This window comes from Pelophylax lessonae (assembly GCF_965119305.1).
Source record: "Pelophylax lessonae genome assembly, chromosome: 13".
NCBI classification, from domain to species: Eukaryota; Metazoa; Chordata; class Amphibia; order Anura; family Ranidae; genus Pelophylax; species Pelophylax lessonae.
Window position 1 is genome coordinate 20,576,153 of NC_138780.1, and position 20,557 is coordinate 20,596,709.

The 20,557-nt window shown below is 46.6% G+C and overlaps 1 protein-coding gene across 2 annotated transcripts in view; it reads right to left on the reverse strand.

Moving 5' to 3' along the window:
- Positions 1–215: 215 nt before the first annotated feature.
- Positions 216–20,557, reverse strand: part of POLR3GL (RNA polymerase III subunit GL) — a 43,988-nt gene continuing 23,646 nt past the window's right edge. For both annotated transcript variants that reach the window (XM_082275079.1, XM_082275080.1), the window contains 4 exons: positions 17,340–17,396; positions 10,012–10,085; positions 2,071–2,181; positions 216–356 (listed from right to left, as the gene is read on the reverse strand). In XM_082275079.1, coding sequence (XP_082131205.1) covers positions 270–356; positions 2,071–2,181; positions 10,012–10,085; positions 17,340–17,396 — 329 coding nt within the window. In that variant the 3' untranslated portion in view covers positions 216–269. The remainder of the gene's footprint in view (positions 357–2,070; positions 2,182–10,011; positions 10,086–17,339; positions 17,397–20,557) is intronic.

Genomic DNA, 20,557 nt, shown 5'->3' on the forward strand with positions numbered 1-20,557 from the left:
AGGGAGTAGAAGGTGGGCAGGGCTTACCCGGTAACAAAGAGAAACCAGAATCAGAGGGGTGCACGGAGGAGACATTTCTGGCAAATAAAGGTAAAGCCCTCACAGTACCGGCTCTAACTCAATGCCAGACCACTTCAGTTAAAACCAACAATATAAAATCCTCTAAAAACGGCTCCTATACTCCTCTGCAGCTCTCCCGCTTCAGACGTGGAGATTTTCCTACAGAACACAGAGAAGGATCGCGGCGTTCCTTTATGGAGGTGTGCGGATCAGTACGTAGCTTCATCCATGTTGTCATCGCTGTCACCGCCAAATTCCTCCCCGTTATCGAAATAAGACATGATGTAGTCGGTCTCCTACAGAAGCAGAGGAGAGATTAGGCACATTGGAACGCTTCTTATCAGTAGAGAAACAAAGGAGGAAAAAAAAAAAGCCAGAACCGCTATTATTGTCTGTGTCCCCAGTGGGGGGATTGGTGCTCACTTCCTGTCCTTGTGACACCGGTAAATCCAGTGATGGGGAATAGAAAGTGGGGTGCAACCTACCCCAATTGGAACAAAGTAATAAAAACAAGTAAAATGTGTTTAAACAGTAAAACAGATAGAGAACTGATGATTCCTGGAATAAGGGAGGGGAATCCAGACGATGACCTTCTTAAAGGACCTTGAGCCAGTGTCTCAAGGAGGTGATGAGTAGAAGAAGAAAGGAAAACCACAAGCGTTCAACCCATTAACAGGAAGTATGCAATCAGACTGGCTGTGTGTCTTGTGATCGCTGTGAGCCAATCACACGTTAGCAGGTGGCTGTGTGTCTTGTGTTCGCTGTAAGCCAATCACACATTAGCAGGTGGCTGTGTGTCTTGTGATCGCTGTGAGCCAATCACCCGTTAGCAGGTGGCTGTGTGTCTTGTGAACGCTGTGAGCCAATCACACGTTAGCAGGTGGCTGTGTGTCTTGTGATCGCTGTGAGCCAATCACACGTTAGCAGGTGGCTGTGTGTCTTGTGATCGCTGTGAGCCAATCACACGTTAACAGGTGGCTGTGTGTCTTGTGATCGCTGTAAGCCAATCACCCGTTAGCAGGTGGCTGTGTGTCTTGTGTTCGCTGTGAGCCCATCACACGTTAACAGGTGGCTGTGTGTCTTGTGTTCGCTGTAAGCCAATCACACATTAGCAGGTGGCTGTGTGTCTTGTGATCGCTGTGAGCCAATCACCCGTTAGCAGGTGGCTGTGTGTCTTGTGAACGCTGTGAGCCAATCACACGTTAGCAGGTGGCTGTGTGTCTTGTGATCGCTGTGAGCCAATCACACGTTAGCAGGTGGCTGTGTGTCTTGTGATCGCTGTGAGCCAATCACACGTTAACAGGTGGCTGTGTGTCTTGTGATCGCTGTAAGCCAATCACCGTTAGCAGGTGGCTGTGTGTCTTGTGATCGCTGTGAGCCAATCACACGTTAGCAGGTGGCTGTGTGTCTTGTGATCGCTGTTAGCCAATCACACGTTAGCAGGTGGCAGTGTGTCTTGTGATCGCTGTGAGCCAATCACACGTTAGCAGGTGGCTGTGTGTCTTGTGATCGCTGTGAACCAATCACACGTTAGAAGGTGGCTGTGTGTCTTGTGATCGCTGTGAGCCAATCACACGTTAGCAGGTGGCTGTGTGTCTTGTGATCGCTGTTAGCCAATCACACGTTAGCAGGTGGCTGTGTGTCTTGTGACCGCTGTGAGCAGATCACACGTTAGCAGGTGGCTGTGTGTCTTGTGATCGCTGTGAGCCAATCACACGTTAGCAGGTGGCTGTGTGTCTTGTGATCGCTGTGAGCCAATCACACATTAGCAGGTAAGCACCATTCTGTCAAAAGTAAGGGCTGGCCAACACTGACACCAGACATGAAGAGGAAGGACCCATCACATCAAGTGGTTGGCCAGAAGATAGTTGGATTTAAAGCATGTATCCTGTATGATTTTTGCTGTATGAGGGGAAAAAGGGGAGCAAGGGTGCAAGGGCTTCAGGAGTGCGGGGGGGGTGGTGCGAATTTTTAGCCATAGCTGGAGTTTTGCTTTAAATAGTCTTTTACCTCCTCATGCTCCTCTTCATCGTAGTCTTCCTCTTCCTCCTTATCCTCCTCCTCCTCTTTGTTTTCTTCTTCCTCTGAAGAGCTCACTTCCTCCTCTTTTTTCTCAAGATTCTACCAAAAAAGAAAAAGACAACACCTTTTATGTCACCCGTAACAGGACCCCTTCCAACAGGCCACAGAGGACCCCACGCACTTATATGCCATCCTCAACAGGACCCCTTCCAACAGGCCACAGAGGACCCCACGCACTTATATGCCATCCTCAACAGGACCCCTTCCAACAGGCCACAGAGGGCCCCATGCACTTACATGTCATCCTCAACAGGACCCCTTCCAACAAGCCACAGAGGGCCCCATGCATGTCAATGCCATCCTCAACAGGACCCCTTCCAACAGGCCACAGAGGACCCCACGCACTTATATGCCATCCTCAACAGGACCCCTTCCAACAGGCCACAGAGGGCCCCATGCACGTCAATGTCATCCTCAACAGGGCCCCTTCCAACAGGCCACAGAGGACCCCACGCACTTATATGCCATCCTCAACAGGACCCCTTCCAACAGGCCACAGAGGGCCCCATGCACTTCAATATCATCCTCAACAGGACCCCTTCCAACGGGCCACAGAGGGCCCAATGCACGTTAATGTCATCCTCAACAGGACCCCTTCCAACAGGCCACAGAGGGCCCCATGCACTTCAATGTCATCCTCAACAGGACCCCTTCCAACAGGCCACAGGGGGACCCATGCACTTTAATGTCATCCTCAACAGGACTCATTTCAACAGGCCACAGAGGGCCCCACGAAGTGGGGGGGGGGGGCTGTCAGCCAAATAGGAACCCTGCGACATAAGCCTAAACCCTGTCGTGTGCGTCCTTGCGAGACGTTTAACTCGCGGGGTCAGTCCCCGTCCAGTGGGGACTATCTACATAAAAAAATACTTTTCATAGTTACATAGTAGTTGAGGTTGAATAAAGACAATAGTCCATCCAGTTCAACCTGTGTAGGTGTGTGTGACTGTAATCATCTCTCATAGCCCTGAATGTTCTAATCCTTGAGATGTACGTCTAAGAGTCTTTTGAAAGCCACCATACTTTCCGCAGAAACCACCTCTTGTGGTAGAGAATTCCACAATCTTGTAGTCCTAACAGTAAAGAACCCCCCCACATTGCCTGAGGTTAAAACGCTTCTCCTCTAATCGCATTGTATGCCCTCGAGTCCTCATGCAATCCTTCCGACTGAATAGCTTTTTTTCTAAGCTGAGATCCCCATTGAGATATTTAAAAATTGCTATCATGTCCCCTCTCAGGCGTCTCTTCTCCAAGGAGAATAAATCAAGCGATTGCAGATGCCAGGACCAAAGATCCCAGCAAGGAACTAGGTCCTTACTCCTGACTAGGCAGATTAAAACGGACATCCTATGCAGGAAGAGGGAGGGTGTACCCCCAGGGACTGCCCATAGGCGTAGCCAGAACTTTTTTTCTGCCTAGTGTCCTACTCCTGTAGGGGGCAGCATAACCCTACTGATATGGATCAGAGAGAACTGCGTCCGTCAATGAACGATAGAGAAAAGGATTTTACGGTAAGTCAAAAACCCAGTTATTCAGCCTACCCAAACCCAAAAAACTGTTCTTGGGGCACCTCGATCAGATCATTCCCTGCAGCTATTAAACTTTTGTAGCACCTCCCACTGCGTCCATCAATGAACGATAGAGGAAAAATGGGTTTTCAAGTATTGCTTAACCACTTTACCTCCGCCCACAGTAATATTACTGCGGCAGAGTGGCTCGTTATCGTCTGACGACGTAGTACTACGTCGTCAGACACTCCCCCTTCTGGGCGGCGCTTGCGCGCCGCCGGAGGCTCGCTCCTGTTGTTTTCGGTCACAGCGGGAGTCGGGCCAGGGGAGGAGCAGCGGCGATCGCCGCCGCTCTTCCCCGATCGTCGGGGATCTAGTGTGGAGATCCGCCCGCCTGTGTAAACACAAGCGGGCGGATCTCCTAAGTGACAGGCAGGGTCAGATTGCAGGGTTCAGCATAGCTGAACCCTGGATCTGTCCTTGTGTCACACAGTCCCCTCCCCCCACACACGCTAGTAAGCACCAGACATACATTAACCCCTTGATCACCAATAAAATTAACCCCTTCCCTGCCAGTGTCATTTTTACAGTAACAGTGCATATTTATAGCACTGATTACTGTAGTAATGTCACTGGTACCCCCAAAAGTGTCAAAAATGTCAGTCAAGGGTCCGATCTGTCCGCCGGAATGTCGCAGTACCGCAAAAAAAAAAAAATCGCAGATCGCCGCCATTACGCGTTAAAAAAAAAAACACCAAAAATGACAGAAATCTTTCCCTTTGTTAGTAAACGCAATAACTTTTGCGCAAACCAATCAAAATACGTTTATTGTGATTTTTTTTTACCAAACATAGGTAGCAGAAAACAAATTGGCCAAAAATTTAAAAAAAAATTGTTTTTTTCATTTTTTTGGGGGGGAATTTCAAATAAAAAAATGTTAAAAATATTGTTATTTTTTCAAAATAAACGCTCTTTTTTTGTTTATAGCGCAAAAAGTAAAAATTGCACAGGTAATCAAATATGACCAAAAGAAAGCTCTGTTTGTGGGAAAAAAAGGACGTAAATTTCGTTTGGGTACGGCGTCGCACAACCGCGCAATTGTCAGTTAAAGTCGCACAGTGCCGAATCGCAAAAAGTGGCCTGGATGTAAGACAGCAAAATCCTCCGGTGGTAAAGTGGTTAAAGGCAGACATGGTAGTAGCTGACTGTACATACTGGGGTAAGGAGTTCCAGAGGATGGGAGAGGCTCTTGAGAAGTCCTGAAGCCAAGCATGGTAGGAGGGTATGGTTATCACAAAGTCTCTCAGACTGCATATCTACTTAAAGCGGAGTTCCAGCCTATTTTGCAACTTTAGTGATTCCTGGAGTGCTCGCTATGCTGATCAACAATTGGGCATTTTCAATTTTTTTCGGGGATCCCTTACCTTATTTTCAGGGCATTTTGATTGTACTTCCTCCTTCTCCCCCCCCCCCCCTCTGTGGCCACGGCCACCGACATCACTTCCGCCTTTGCATTGCATCCTGGGAGCTGTTTGTCATCACTCCCAGGACGCTGGAATCAGGAAGAACCCCCAGAACGCTCCCTGGAATCAGGAAGAACACTGCGGCTTCAGATGCCCACATCCAAGATGGCCGCGCCCAGACAGCGTTTTTAAAATTAAGATTTTGACAAAATCCAATACTGTACACCTTGTAAGTATGAGAATAGCGGTTCTGTAAAGGGCGATGGATTAGCATTATAGGGGGTATTTATAGTTAAAAAAGGTATTTGAGGCTGGAACTCCGCTTTAATCGCCATCGTCTGCACCGTGACAGCCAAGCAAAGCAGCATTTTCAAGCCAGCAATGGTGGCTCTCGTCTCGTTTTTCACTTTACAGCACAGATGTATACCAACACCTATAAGCGGAAGAAAGAGAGAGGCATTGTTACTAAGTCAACAATGGCTGTCACAATATGAAGCGAGCGATCCGAGAAGCGGGCCGCTCTCCTGTCTGGCAGCTTGCATTGTGTGAGTGTATTGTCTGGGGGGGGGGGGGGGATGATGAACAGTCTAATGATACAGCAATCATGGCTGCCGGGAGGAGGCTGAAAGGAAAATGTGACAGGAGAAATTGTGGCAATTGTTATTGTCAGCCCATTTATTCCCACGCTTACTAGAACAGGTCCGGGTCCCGACGTACGATATACTCAGACATGGAATGATGATGGGCGCCTTTTATTTTTTAATTCTAAAGAAAAATGTGGAGTCACGAGACGCACGCTGAGCGATAAGAAAAGTGTCTGCGTTCATATCCAACCTAGCCGGGCCCACCCAACAATAGAGCCAGGAGGATGGATGACACCACCTCTACAGAACAGGAATACAGTGGTGTCACCTACCTGCCCCCAGCCTGCCAAGAAGACTGATTGGGTCATCTCTCTGCTCTCTCCTCCTATCAGCAGGTCCCCCAGCCTGCTAAGAAGAAGACTGATTGGGTCATCTCTCTGCTCTCTCCTTCTAGCAGCAGGTCCCCCAGCCTGCTGAATACTAAGAAGAAGACTGATTAGGTCATCTCTCTGCTCTCTCCTTCTATCAGCAGGTCCCCCAGCCTGCTAAGAAGAAGACTGATTGGGTCATCTCTCTGCTCTCTCCTTCTATCAGCAGGTCCCCCAGCCTGCTGAATACTAAGAAGAAGACTGATTAGGTCATCTCTCTGCTCTCTCCTTCTATCAGAAGGTCCCCCAGCCTGCTGACTGCTAAGAAGATGACTGACTGGGTCATCTCTCTGCTCTCTCCTCCTATCATCAGGTCCCCCAGCCTGTTGACTGCTAAGAAGAAGACTGATTGGGTCACCTCTCTGCTCTCTCCTTCTATCCGCAGGTCCCCCAGCCTGCTGACTGCTAAGAAGAAGACTGATTGGGTCACCTCTCTGCTCTCTCCTTCTATCAGCAGGTCTCCCAGCCTGCTGATTACTAACAAGAAGACTGATTGGGTCATCTCTCTGCTCTCTCCTATCAGCAGGTCCCCCAGCCTGCTGACTGCTAAGAAGACTGATAGGGTCATCTCTCTGCTTTCTCCTTCTATCAGTAGATCCCCCTGCCTGCTAAGAAGAAGACTGATTAGGACTCATGGGTTCTCAACCTGTGGCCCTCCAACTGTTGCAGAACTACAACTCCCATCATACCTCTGCCTTTGGGAGTCATGCTTGTAACTGTCAGCAGCTTGCAATGGCTTGAGGGAGTTGGAGTTCTGCAACAACAGGAGGGCCACAGGTTGAGCACTAACGGATTAGGTCATCTCTCTGCTCTCTCCTTCTATCAGCAGGTCCCCCAGCCTGCTGACTGCTAAGAAGACTGATTGGGTCATCTCTCTGCTCTCTCCTCCTATCAGCAGGTCCCCCAGCCTGCTGACTGCTAAGAAGACTGATTGGGTCATCTCTCTGCTCCTATCAGCAGGTCCCCCAGCCTGCTGACTGCTAAGAAGAAGACTGATTAGATCAACTCACTGCTCTCTCCTTCTATCAGAAGGTCCCCCAGCCTGCTGACTACTAAGAAGACTGGTTAGGTCATCTCTCTGCTCTCTCCTATCAGCAGGTTCCCCATCCTGCTGACTGCTAAGAAGAAGACTGATTGTGTCATCTCTCTGCTCTCTCCCCCTATTAGCAGGTCCCCCAGCCTGCTAAGAAGAAGACTGATTGGGTCATCTCTCTGCTCTCTCCTCCTATCAGCAGGTCCCCCAGCCTGCTGACTGCTAAGAAGAAGACTGGTTAGGTCATCTCTCTGCTCTCCTCCAATCAACAAGTCCCCCAGACTGCTGACTACTAAGAAGAAGACTGATACGGTCATCTCTCTGCTCTCTCCTTCTATCAGCAGGCCCCTCCCAGCCTGCTGACTGCTAAGAAGAAGACTGATTGGGTCATCTCTCTGCTCTCTCCTCCTATCAGCAGGTCCCCCAGCCTGCTGAGTACTAAAAAGAAGACTGATAGGGGGAGAGAACAGAGAGATGACCCAATCAGTCTTCTTCTTAGCAGTCAGTAGGCTGGGGGACCTGCTGATAGGGTAAGATAACAGAGAGATGACCTAATCAGCAGGTCCTCTAGCCTGCTGACTGCTAAGAAGAAGACTGATTGGGTCATCTCTCTGCTCTCTCCTTCTATCAGCAGGTCCCCCAGCCTGCTGACTGCTATGAAGAAGACTGACTGGGTCATCTCCCTGCTCTCTCCTTCTATCAGCAGGTCCCCCAGCCTGCTGGCTTCTAAGCTGCTAAGAAGAAGACTGATTGGGTCATCTCTCTGCTCTCTCCTTCTATAAGCAGGTCCCCCAGCCTGCTGACTGCTAAGAAGAAGACTGATTGGGTCATCTCTCTGCTCTCTCCTTCTATCAGCAGGTCCCCCAGCCTGCTTAATGCTAAGAAGACTGATTGGGTCATCTCTCTGCTCTCTCCTTCTATCAGCAGGTCCCCCAGCCTGCTTAATGCTAAGAAGAAGACTGATTGGGTCATCTCTCTGCTCTCTCCTTCTATAAGCACGTCCCCCAGCCTGCTGACCGCTAAGAAGAAGACTGATTAGGTCATCTCTCCGTTCTCTTCCCCTATCAACAGGTAACCCAGCCTGCTGACTACTAAGAAAAAAACTTTTTAGGTAATCTCTCTGCTCTCCCCACCTATCAGCAGGTCCCTCAGCCTGCTGACTGCTAAGAAGAAGACCGATTAGGCCAGCTCTCTGCTCTCTCCCCCTATCAACAGGTTCCCCCAGCCTGCTGACTGCTAAGGAGTAGAGCGACTAGGTCATGCCTCTGCTCTCTCCCCACAGTGTGCAGTGAAATCAGAGTGAGCCCTTTTAGTCCAGGGAAAGAGCCGCTACAACTGTGCAAGAGTAAAGAAGACTGATTAGGTCATCTCCCTGCTCTCTCCTTCTATTTTTTACTTCCAGCCTGGACTGGAAGTGACATCATGACGTTCAAGGGAGGACTGGGCCAGGGGGGCAATTGCCCCCCCCCCCCCCCCCCCCCCCCTGGCCACTCCTGATGCCCTATAAAGAGGCTGCACCCCTTCTGCCACAGACATGCCTAAATGATTCCTGGTAAAGAGAAGGTAAAAGTCCTCACCTCTGACCTACTGACTAAAGACAAGGACAGAGACTGCCCCCCCCCCCCCCCCCAGCATGGATGGTGTAAGCTGTGTCTGAGCAGAGGCCGGTTCCATGGCCCACTGGAGACTCCCCCCCCCCCCCCCCCCCCAACATGGATGGTGTAAGCTGTGTCTGAGCAGAGTCCAGTTCCATGCCCCGCTGGAGACTCTCCTCCTCCGGCCAGCCCCGACCGAGCTGTCCCTGCTCACCCCAACCACCCTCTGCTGGTCAGGTTGGGAAACCGGATTCAGCCGGTGAGTAGAGAGTACCTGGAGCAGGGCTATAGCCTGAAATGGGGGTCAGAAGGAGGCTGGGAAGAGACAGAGTGGGAGGGGGAGCGGGCCGAGTCACTGCACAGTGGTCCTCTGGTTTGTACTTGCCTCCTGGGCTGAAAGTTGCCAGTCAGCCCCTGATGACGTTGCTCTGGTCCTCCAAGGCCATAGAGGTGATCAAAGAGGATCTACTCTTAGATCGGAAATAGAAACAGTGCAGCGCAATAAAAAAAAATAAATAAATATGAAGGATAAAAAGTGCATAAAATATAGGTAAGAAATCCCATAGAGTCCATGGTCAGGGAATAGTAGCAGTGGGTCAAACGGGCTCAGCACATCCCAACAGGGGTCAAACGCCAGTAGACAGATCAGGTCTTTTCAGATGTCAACACGGCATTCCTCGTCCCAGGTAATCATAAGATCAGAGCAGTAAAAGGCACTAGATACGCCTGGAGACGATGAATCCATGGCCAGTGGACGAGACAGCAGCGAGTGACGTAGGCGACTCCACCTCCCGTACGCGTTACGTCCTACGGGACTTTGTCAGCTGGGGTGGAGTCAGTCTTTCACCCGTCCACTTATGTAGGAAGCTGCCTACTTACTCTTAGATCGCCTTTGGGGGAAGTCAACTGCTGACTTAGCCGATCGTTTCTCAGGCTAACCAGTGGAAACAGTAAGCCCGAGAAACACGGCAAGCGGCGGGAGAAAGCCAGCCGCTGGCTGCAAAAAATGAAACCAGGGTTATGGCTGATATCTTTACCCATAATACTGGTAAACCACCTGCACAATGCAATGTATACTGTAGATACGTATTGCCGTCGGCAAGCACTGGGGAGGTTTCCCTTCGCCTCCTGGCTCGTGAATAGAAACCCTGTCCTGGCTCCAATAGGAACACAGGCAGCAATAAAAACCTGACAGATCCTCTAGTCCTTGGGATTGAACATTAGACCCGATATCACATCACACAGACACAATCCTTACCTCCAACTTCTTTATAATCTCCTCTTTATCTAACGGGATCCTCTGCTTGTGCTTGGGCAGGACGGCCGTGGACTCTGCAAAAGAGGCAAACAGACAACCTTGTATGAATCTGTAACAACTGTGACCCTGGAAGTGACATGCGGCTTCTGGGGTCATTAGTCACAGGAGGGATCAGGGTGACGAGGGGGGGAGGGGTTTTACATTTTTTTAAATTTTTATTTTATACCTTTTTTTTTTTTTACGCTTTTTATCTTTTTTTTTTTTTAACTTTATTGTTATCACAAGGGGGGCTAACAAGCCCCATGTGTGATAGCATGGGCAGGTGATAGGTCCTCTTTATGGAGACATCAGGGATCTATTAGACCCCTCAATATCTCCCCTGCCCTCCAAAGCATCTATTCAAACACAGACAGTGCTTGAATAGCTGCATCTTTGGCTACACTAGCCGAACAATGACAGCTGTGACCCTGGAAGTGACATGTGGCTTCTGGGGTCATTAGTCACAGGAGGGATCAGGGTGACAAGGGGGGTTTTACATTTATTTTTTTAGTTTTTATTTTACATGTTTTTTGACGCTTTTTATCTTTTTTTTTATTAATTTATTTATTTTTTGTTAACTTTATTGTTATCACAAGGGGGCTAACAAGCTCCATGTGTGATAGCATGGGCAGGTGATAGGTCCTTTTTATGGAGACATCAGGGGTCTATTAGACCCCTCAATATCTCCCCTGCCCTCCAATGCATCTAATCAAACCCAGATAGTGCTTGAATAGCTGCATCTTTGGCTACACTAGCCGAACAATGACAGCTGTGATCCTGGAAGTGACATGTGGCTTCTGGGGTCATTAGTCACAGGAGGGATCAGGGTGACAAGGGGGGATTTTACATTTTTTTTTTTAGTTTTTATTTTACATGTTTTTTCACGCTTTTTATCTTTTTTTTTTTTACATTTTTATTTTATATCTTTTTCTTTATTTTTTTACGCTTTTTATAATTTTTTTTTTTTTAATTCAACTTTATGGTTATCACAAGGGGGCCAACAAGCCCCCTGTGTGATAGCATGGGCAGGTGACAGAGCCTCTTTTTGGAGACATCAGGGATCTATTAGACCCCTGAATGTCTCCCCTGCCCTCCAATGCATGTATTCAAACACAGACAGTGCTTGAATAGCTGCATCTTTGGCTACACTAGCCGAACAATGACAACTGTGACCCTGGAAGTGACATGCAGCTTCTGGGGTCATTAGTCACAGGAGGGATCAGGGTGACGAGGGGGGGGGGGGTATTACATTTTTTTTTTTTTTTTAGTTTTTATTTTACATGTTTTTTCACGTTTTTTTATCTTTTTTTTTACATTTTTATTTTATATCTTTTTTTTTTTTTTACGCTGTTTTCTAATTCAAATTTATGGTTATCACAAGGGGGCTAACAAGCCCCAGGTGTGATAGCATGGGCAGGTGACAGGTCCTCTTAATGGAGACATCAGGGGTCTATTAGACCGCTCAATGTCTCCCCTGCCCTCCAATGCATCTATTCAAACACAGACAGTGCTTGAATAGCTGCAACTTTGGCTACACTAGCCCAACAATGACAGCTGTGACCCTGGAAGTGACATGTAGCTTCTGGGGGTCATTAGTCACAGGAGAGATTGGGATGATGAGGGGGGTTTTAAACATTCTCTTCAAAATTTGTATTTTATATATTTTATTACACTTTTTTGAAATTTTATGTAAATTTCTCCATAAAGAGGACCTGTCATTTTGTTACACCCCTTGTGATAGCAATAAAGTTAAAAATAAAAGTGTAAAAAAAAATAGCAAATAAAAAAGAAAAAAGAAAAAAAAAAAGTAAAGCCCCCTCATCACAACTGAACACAGGAGGGATTGGGGTGATGATGTGGCTTTTAAACTTTTTTTTTAAATTTGTATTTTATATATTTTTTAACACCTTTTAAAATTTTATGTAAATTTCTCCATAAAGAGGACCTGTCATTTTGTTACACCCCCCTTGTGATAGCAATAAAGTTAAAAATAAAATGTGTAAAAAAAAAAGAAAAAAAAAAAAGAAAAAAAAAAAAAAAGTAAAGCCCCCTCCTCATCACCACTGAACACAGGAGGGATCGGGTGATGATTGGGCTTTAAACATTTTTTTTTTTAAATTTCTATTTTATATCATTTTTTTACACTTTTTTTTAATTTTATGTAAATTTCTCCATAAAGAGGACCTGTCGTTTTGTTACACCCCCTTGTGATACCAATAAAGTTAAAAATAAAAAGTGTAAAAAAAATAAAAAAAAAAAGATATCAAATAAAAATGAAAAAAAAAAAAAAAAAGTAAAGCCCCCTCGTCACCACCGAACACAGGAGGGATCGGGGGTGATGAGGGGGGCTTTAAACATTTTTTTTCAAAATGTGTATTTTATATATTTTTTTACACTTTTTTAAAATGTTATTACTATCACAAGGGGGCTAACATGTGATAGCATGGGCAGGTGACAGGTCTTCTTTATGGAGACATCAGGGGTCTATTATTAGACCCCTCAATGTCTCCCCTGCCCTCCAATGCATCTATTCAAACCCAGATAGTGCTTACATAGCTGAAGCTTCGGGTACACTAGCTGAACAATGACAGCTGTGACCCTGGAAGTGACATGTCACTTCTGGGGTGACTAGTTGCGTGAGGGATCAGGGAAAGCATGTTCCCCGAGTTCCTCCTGTTCTCACTTCCTTGGTTTTCCTCGGTCCTGGGCTCCCCAGAAGAACGGGAGAGCCTGGGAACCATTGCCGGTGTCTTGACCTACACTTGAATACAAACCTGCACACACCATGATCAGCCACTAGATGGCACTGTAATAAAGTCACTTTATATGCTTTTTTTGGTTTTGCCAAAAGGTTTAATAGAAAAGCGTAAATGGTGCTTTTAGTATCTTCTATACGGGGTGTGTTCGGTGGTGATGAGGGGGGCTTTAAATTATTATTTTTTTTTTTTCATTTTTAATCTATATCTTTTTTTTTTACATTTTTTCTTGGGGTGATTTTTTCTACATTTGTATTTTATATATATATTTTTTACACTTTTTTTAAAAACTTTTATTATTATCACAAGGGGACTAACAAGCCCCCTGTGTGATAGCATGGGAAGGTGACAAGTCCTCTTTATGGAGACATCAGGGATCTATTAGACCCCTCAATGTCTCTCCTACCCTCCAATGTATCTATTCAAACACAGATACTGCGTGATGCCACTATCAGCCACTAGATGGCACTGTAATAAAGTCATTTCTCTTCTTTTTTGTTTTGTTTTTTTTTTTCATTTTTAATCTATATCTTTTTTTTTTACATTTTTTCTTGGGGTGATGAGGGGGTTTTTAAACTTTTTTTTCTACATTTGTATTTTATATATATATTTTTTACACTTTTTTTAAAAAAACTTTTATTATTATCACAAGGGGACTAACAAGCCCCCTGTGTGATAGCATGGGAAGGTGACAGGTCCTCTTTATGGAGACATCAGGGATCTATTAGACCCCTCAATGTCTCTCCTACCCTCCAATGTATCTATTCAAACCCAGATACTGCGTGATGCCGCTATCAGCCACTAGATGGCACTGTAATAAAGTCATTTCTCTTCTTTTTTTGTTTTGCCAAAAGATTTATGCAAAAAGCGTAAATGGTGCTTTTAGCATTTCAAAGAGAATGAAGCCGAACTGGCGACACGTACTGGGCGGAGCTGGATACACGGCTTGAGAAAAAAGGATTGGCAAGGCACCTGTTCCCTATTCCCTGATCCCTTTCCATCCTCCAAATAGGAAGCTTACATGGGCAGGACCTGACAACACTACCGGGAGAAGGAGAAAAGCCGAGCAAAGAGGACTAAAGAGAACTTCACGCCACGGGGGGCCCCTGCAAGAACCACCCAGGCCTGAGAAAAGCCAATGTGAAGGTTGACTGAGCCGGGTCACGCAGCGGCTGCGTCCTATCAGATGCAGTCACTGTGCCAGCAGCTGCGGGAGTCCTGACTGCTTGAATACGATGGAGATTCCTCCCGCCAAGCTGTTTATCTTTTTCTCTCTCTCTCGCCGGCTGAACGATCGAAACCTCAAGCTCTCTACAGGGACCTTAACTGTGAGAGGTGACGGGGCTCTGGTGCCTGGGGGGTACAGGAATTCAAAGGATCCAACGCCAGATATCATTTCTAAGCCGTGTAGCAATGCTCTCCCTATAGGGCTCACTCACACTTTGCTGCCCCTCTGAAAAGCAATCCGAGGCGGTTGACAGGCAGCTCCTCACTGCCTGTTTCAACCCGCACCACCATGTGGTGACCGTGCACATTATAATGGATTATGTTTGGTTCATCTTTCATGGTTTTACTGCCGTCTAAATCCCCGCCTAAAGCCTACATCACAGGGGCATCAGCGCAAGGGACACATCCTACTGATGCTCAGTTATGTCCCTTGTGCTGATTGTTCTGTTTTACGCTTTACGGTTTTACTGCCACCTAAAGCCTACAATACAGGGGCATCAGCGCAAGGGACACATCCTACTGACGCTAAATTATGTCCCTTGTGCTGATTGTTCTGTTATACCTTTTACGGTTTTACTGCCACCTAAGGTCTACATCACAGGGGCATCAGCGCAAGGGACACATCCTACTGACTCTAAGTTATGTCCCTTGCGCTGATTGTTCGGTTATAACTTTTACGGTTTTACTGCCACCTAGGGTCTACATCACAGGGGCATCAGCGCAAGGGACACATCCTATTGACGCTAAGTTATGTCCCTTGTGCTGATTGTTCTGTTTTATCTTTTACGGTTTTACTGCCACCTAAATGCCCGCCTAAAGCCTACAATACAGGGGTATCAGCACAAGGGACACATCCTACTGATGCTAAATTATGTCCCTTGGGCTGATTGTTCTGTTTTACCTTTTATGGTTTTACTGCCACCTAAAGCCTACAATACAGGGGTATCAGCACAAGGGACACATCCTACTGACGCTAAGTTATGTCCCTTGGACTGATTGTTCTGTTATACCTTTTTACGGTTTTACTGCCACTTAAGGTCTACATCACAGGGGCATCAGCGCAAGGGACACATCCTACTTATGCTAAGGTATGTCCCTTGTGCTGATTGTTCTGTTTTACCTTTTACGTTTTTTTCTGCCACCTAAGGTCTACATCACAGGGGCATCAGCGCAAGGGACACATCCTACTGACGCTAAGTTATGTCCCTTGGGCTGATTGGTCTGTTTTACCTTTTACGGTTTTACTGCCACCTAAATGCCCACCTAAAGCCTACAATACAGGGGCATGAGCGCAAGGGACACATCCGATTGACGCTAAGTTATGTCCCTTGTGCTGATTGTTCTGTTTTACCTTTTAAGGTTTTACTGCCACCTAAATGTCCACTTAAAGCCTATAATACAGCCTACAATTTCAACTACAAGAAGAGGCATCAGAACAAGGGACACATTACTACTGACTGTAAGTTATGTCCACGGTGCTCATTTTTCAGTTTTTTATTTTTATGTCAGGCTTGGGAGGGAGGGCATGAGGAGGAGAGGGGAGGGGGGGGGGGGTTGGGGCCAAGATGGAGAGGGATTTCAACTAAAAAAGGGGGCATCTGGCAGAAGGGACACATCCTACTGACTGCAAGTTATGTCCCCTGTGCTCATTTTTCTGTTTTTTATTTCTATGTCAGGCTTTGGAGGGAGGGCATGAGGGGGCCAAGATGGAGAGGGCATTCGGGGGAGGGGGGGGGGCACAGACGGAGGGGGATTTTAACTAAAAGATAGGGCATCAGCACAAGGGACACATCCTACTGCCTGTAAGTTATGTCCCTTGTGCTCATTTTTCTGTTTTTTATTTCTATTTAAGGCTTTGGAGGGACAGTATGAGGGGGCTAAGATAGAGAGGGCATTGGGGAGGGGCACAGACAGAGGGGGGGTTTCAACTAAAAGTAAGGGCATCAGCACAAGGAACACATCCCACTGACTGTAAGGTATGTCCCTTGTGCTGATTGTTCTGTTTTCTATTTCAGACTTGGGGGGGGGGGATAGTTTGAGGGGGATTTCAGCTAAAAGAAGGGACATCAGGCACAAAGGACACATCCTACTGTCTATATGTAATTTCCTTGTGCTGATTGTTCTGTATTTATCTATATTTCAGGCTTGGGAGGGAGGATACAGACAGAGGAATTTCAACTAAAAGAAGGGGCATCAGCGCAAGGGACACATCCTACTGACTGTAAGTAATGTCCCTTCTGCTCATTATTCTATTTTTTATTTCTATGTCAGGCTTGGGAGGGAGGGCATGAGGAGGCCAAGATGAAGAGGGATTTCAACTAAAAGAAGGGGCATCAGCACAAGGGACACATCCTACTGACTGTAAGTTATGTCTCTTGTGCTAATTTTTCTGTTTGTTATTTCTATGCCGGACTTGGGAGGGAGGGCATAGGGGCGGGGGGTAGACTAAGAGGGATTATAACTAAAAGTAGGGGTATCAGCACAAGGGACACATCCTACTGACTAAGTTATGTCCCTTGAGCTCATTGTTCTGTTTTTTATTTCTATGTCAGACTAGAGAGGGAGGGCATGAGGAAGCCAAGATGGAGAGGGATTTCAACTAAAAGAAGGGGCATTAGCACAAGGGACACATCCTACTGACTAAGTTATGCCCCTTGTGCTCATTGTTCTGTTTTTTATTTCTATTTTAGGCTTGGGAGGGAGGGCATAGGGGTTGGGGGGAGATAGACTGAGAGGGATTTAAACTAAAAGAAGGGGTATCAGCACAAGGGACACATCCTTCTAACTGTAAGTTATGGCCCTTGTGTTGATTGTTGTTTTTTATTTCTATTTCAGGCTTGGGAGGGAGGGCATAGGGGCGAGGAGTAGACTGAGAGGGATTTCAACTAAAAGAAGGGGTATCAGCACAAGGGACACATCCTTCTAACTGTAAGTTATGGCCCTTGTGTTGATTGTTGTTTTTTATTTCTATTTCAGGCTTGGGAGGGAGGGCATAGACTGAGAGGTATTTCAACTAAAAGAAGGAGCATCAGCACAAGGGACACATCCTACTTAATGTAAGTTATGTCCCTTGTGCTCATTGTTCTGTTTTTTATTTCTATGTCAGGCTTGGGAGGGAGGGCATGAGGGGGGCCAAGATGGAGAGGGATTTCAACTAAAAAAGGGGCATCAGCGCAAGGGACACGTCCTTCTGACTGTAAGTTATGGCCCCTGTGTTGATTGTTCTGTTTTTTTTTTTATTTCAGACTTTCAACACTTTCTCACAATGTGCTAATCCAGGTAAGATCACGCAGAGATGCAACTTACTCTCCTTCTGCAGCTTTCGCACTTTAATTTTCAGCTCGCGGGGTAACAGTCTCCAGTCTGGAAAGACACAAAACAAAGAATAACAAAGCATGAATTCTCCCGCAATCTCTGCCCACTGTGTGATATTAAAAGGCTTAACACAAACTACACCTGCAATCAAATCATTAATTCATAAAGCCACTTGTACAGAACTGTAACCTACGTGGGCTGCCATGATAACAGGGAACTTTAAGAGCTTTCAGAAAGGATACGGTCGCGGAAAGTTCATTCATTTGGATGCCTCTAACAGGCATTATTACCCACTTGAATGCCAGCCTGCATATACCCCTTCATTACCAGGCCATTTTTAGTGATGTGATAGTTTGACTAACAGTTACTCATGTCATGCAACACTGTACCCAAATTCATTTTTTTTTTTTTGGAGACAGATAAAACTCTTTTTTGGGTGATATTTAACAAATATTCTTTTTTTTTTTTTTACTTTATAAAAGGAAAAACAATAACAAAACAAATAGCAAGCAAATGATAAAGAAAATGGAGGTTTCACATTTTTTTAAGGCCCTAAAATTCCCCCCCAAACGGTTTAGCTTAGGACATAGCGTATGGAATGTAGCAGGAATACGGTATGCACAGAACAGCCGGTAGATTTCAGTGGTCAGGAGTTACTGCCTCCTTACGGAGCTGGTTGGTGTTGAGTGCCCCTGATAAATGTTGGTGGTCAGTGGTGTCTGGCCCCTGATAAATGTTGGTGGTCAGTGGTGTCTGGCCCCTGATAAATGTTGGTGGTCAATGGTGTCTGGCCCCTATTATATGTTGGTGGTCAATGGTGTCTGGCCCCTGATAAATGTTGGGGGTCAATGGTGTCTGGCCCCTGATAAATGTTGGTGGTCAATGGTGTCTGGCCCCTGATAAATGTTGGTGGTCAGTGGTGTCTGGCCCCTGATAAATGTTGGTGGTCAATGGTGTCTGGCCCCTGATAAATGTTGGTGGTCAATGGTATCTGGCCCCTGATAAATGTTGGTGGTCAATGGTGTCTGCCCCCTATTAAATGTTGGTGGTCAATGGTATCTGGCCCCTGATAAATGTTGGTGGTCAATGGTGTCTGGCCCCTGATAAATGTTGGTGGTCAATGGTGTCTGGCCCCTGATAAATGTTGGTGGTCAATGGTGTCTGGCCCCTGATAAATGTTGGTGGTCAGTGGTGTCTGGCCCCTGATAAATGTTGGTGGTCAGTGGTGTCTGGCCCCTGATAAATGTTAGTGGTCAATGGTGTCTGGCCCCTGATAAATGTTGGTGGTCAATGGTGTCTGGCCCCTGATAAATGTTGGTGGTCAATGGTGTCTGGCCCCTATTATATGTTGGTGGTCAGTGGTGTCTGGCCCCTGATAAATGTTGGTGGTCAATGGTGTCTGGCCCCTGATAAATGTTGGTGGTCAATGGTGTCTGGCCCCTGATAAATGTTGGTGGTCAATGGTGTCTGGCCCCTGATAAATGTTAGTGGTCAATGGTGTCTAGCCCCTATTATATGTTGGTGGTCAATGGTATCTGCCCCCTGATAAATGTTGGTGGTCAATGGTGTCTGGCCCCTGATAAATGTTGGTGGTCAATGGTGTCTGGCCCCTGATAAATGTTGGTGGTCAGTGGTGTCTGGCCCCTGATAAATGTTGGTGGTCAGTGGTGTCTGGCCCCTGATAAATGTTAGTGGTCAGTGGTGTCTGGCCCCTGATAAATGTTAGTGGTCAATGGTGTCTGGCCCCTGATAAATGTTGGTGGTCAATGGTGTCTAGCCCCTATTATATGTTGGTGGTCAATGGTATCTGCCCCCTGATAAATGTTGGTGGTCAATGGTGTCTGGCCCCTGATAAATGTTGGTGGTCAATGGTGTCTGGCCCCTGATAAATGTTGGTGGTCAGTGGTGTCTGGCCCCTGATAAATGTTGGTGGTCAGTGGTGTCTGGCCCCTGATAAATGTTAGTGGTCAGTGGTGTCTGGCCCCTGATAAATGTTAGTGGTCAGTGGTGTCTGGCCCCTGATAAATGTTAGTGGTCAATGGTGTCTGGCCCCTGATAAATGTTGGTGGTCAGTGGTGTCTGGCCCCTGATAAATGTTAGTGGTCAATGGTGTCTGGCCCCTGATAAATGTTGGTGGTCAATGGTGTCTGGCCCCTGATAAATGTTGGTGGTCAATGGTGTCTGGCCCCTATTATATGTTGGTGGTCAGTGGTGTCTGGCCCCTGATAAATGTTGGTGGTCAATGGTGTCTGGCCCCTGATAAATGTTGGTGGTCAATGGTGTCTGGCCCCTGATAAATGTTGGTGGTCAATGGTGTCTGGCCCCTGATAAATGTTAGTGGTCAATGGTGTCTAGCCCCTATTATATGTTGGTGGTCAATGGTATCTGCCCCCTGATAAATGTTGGTGGTCAATGGTGTCTGGCCCCTGATAAATGTTGGTGGTCAATGGTGTCTGGCCCCTGATAAATGTTGGTGGTCAGTGGTGTCTGGCCCCTGATAAATGTTGGTGGTCAGTGGTGTCTGGCCCCTGATAAATGTTGGTGGTCAATGGTGTCTGGCCCCTATTATATGTTGGTGGTCAATGGTATCTGCCCCCTGATAAATGTTGGTGGTCAATGGTGTCTGGCCCCTGATAAATGTTGGTGGTCAATGGTGTCTGGCCCCTGATAAATGTTGGTGGTCAATGGTGTCTGGCCCCTGATAAATGTTGGTGGTCAATGGTGTCTGGCCCCTGATAAATGTTGGTGGTCAATGGTGTCTGGCCCCTATTATATGTTGGTGATCAATTGGGTCTATCCCCTGTTAAATGTTGATGGTCAATGGTGTCTGTAAAACAAGAAACACAAAGAAAGGCGCATCGACCTAGCGCATTATCCTCAATATAGGCTTTATTGTTAAAACATAGAAATGGCTACTCACAAGCAAAGGTATAAATCAATCACATGAGACTCAAAATCTTGAGTATCGAGAGTAGTCCATACGAATGTCCCTTGTCCTATTAGGATGACGGCTGACGCGTTTCAAGGCATACGCCTATTCCTCAGAGCTTCCTCAGAGGTGGCTCTGAGGAAGAGGCGTTTGCCTTAAAACGCGTCAGCCGTCATCCTAATAGGACAAGGGACATTCGTATGGACTACTCTCGATACTCAAGATTTTGAGTCCGATGTGATTGATTTATACCTTTGCTTGTGAGTAGCCATTTCTATGT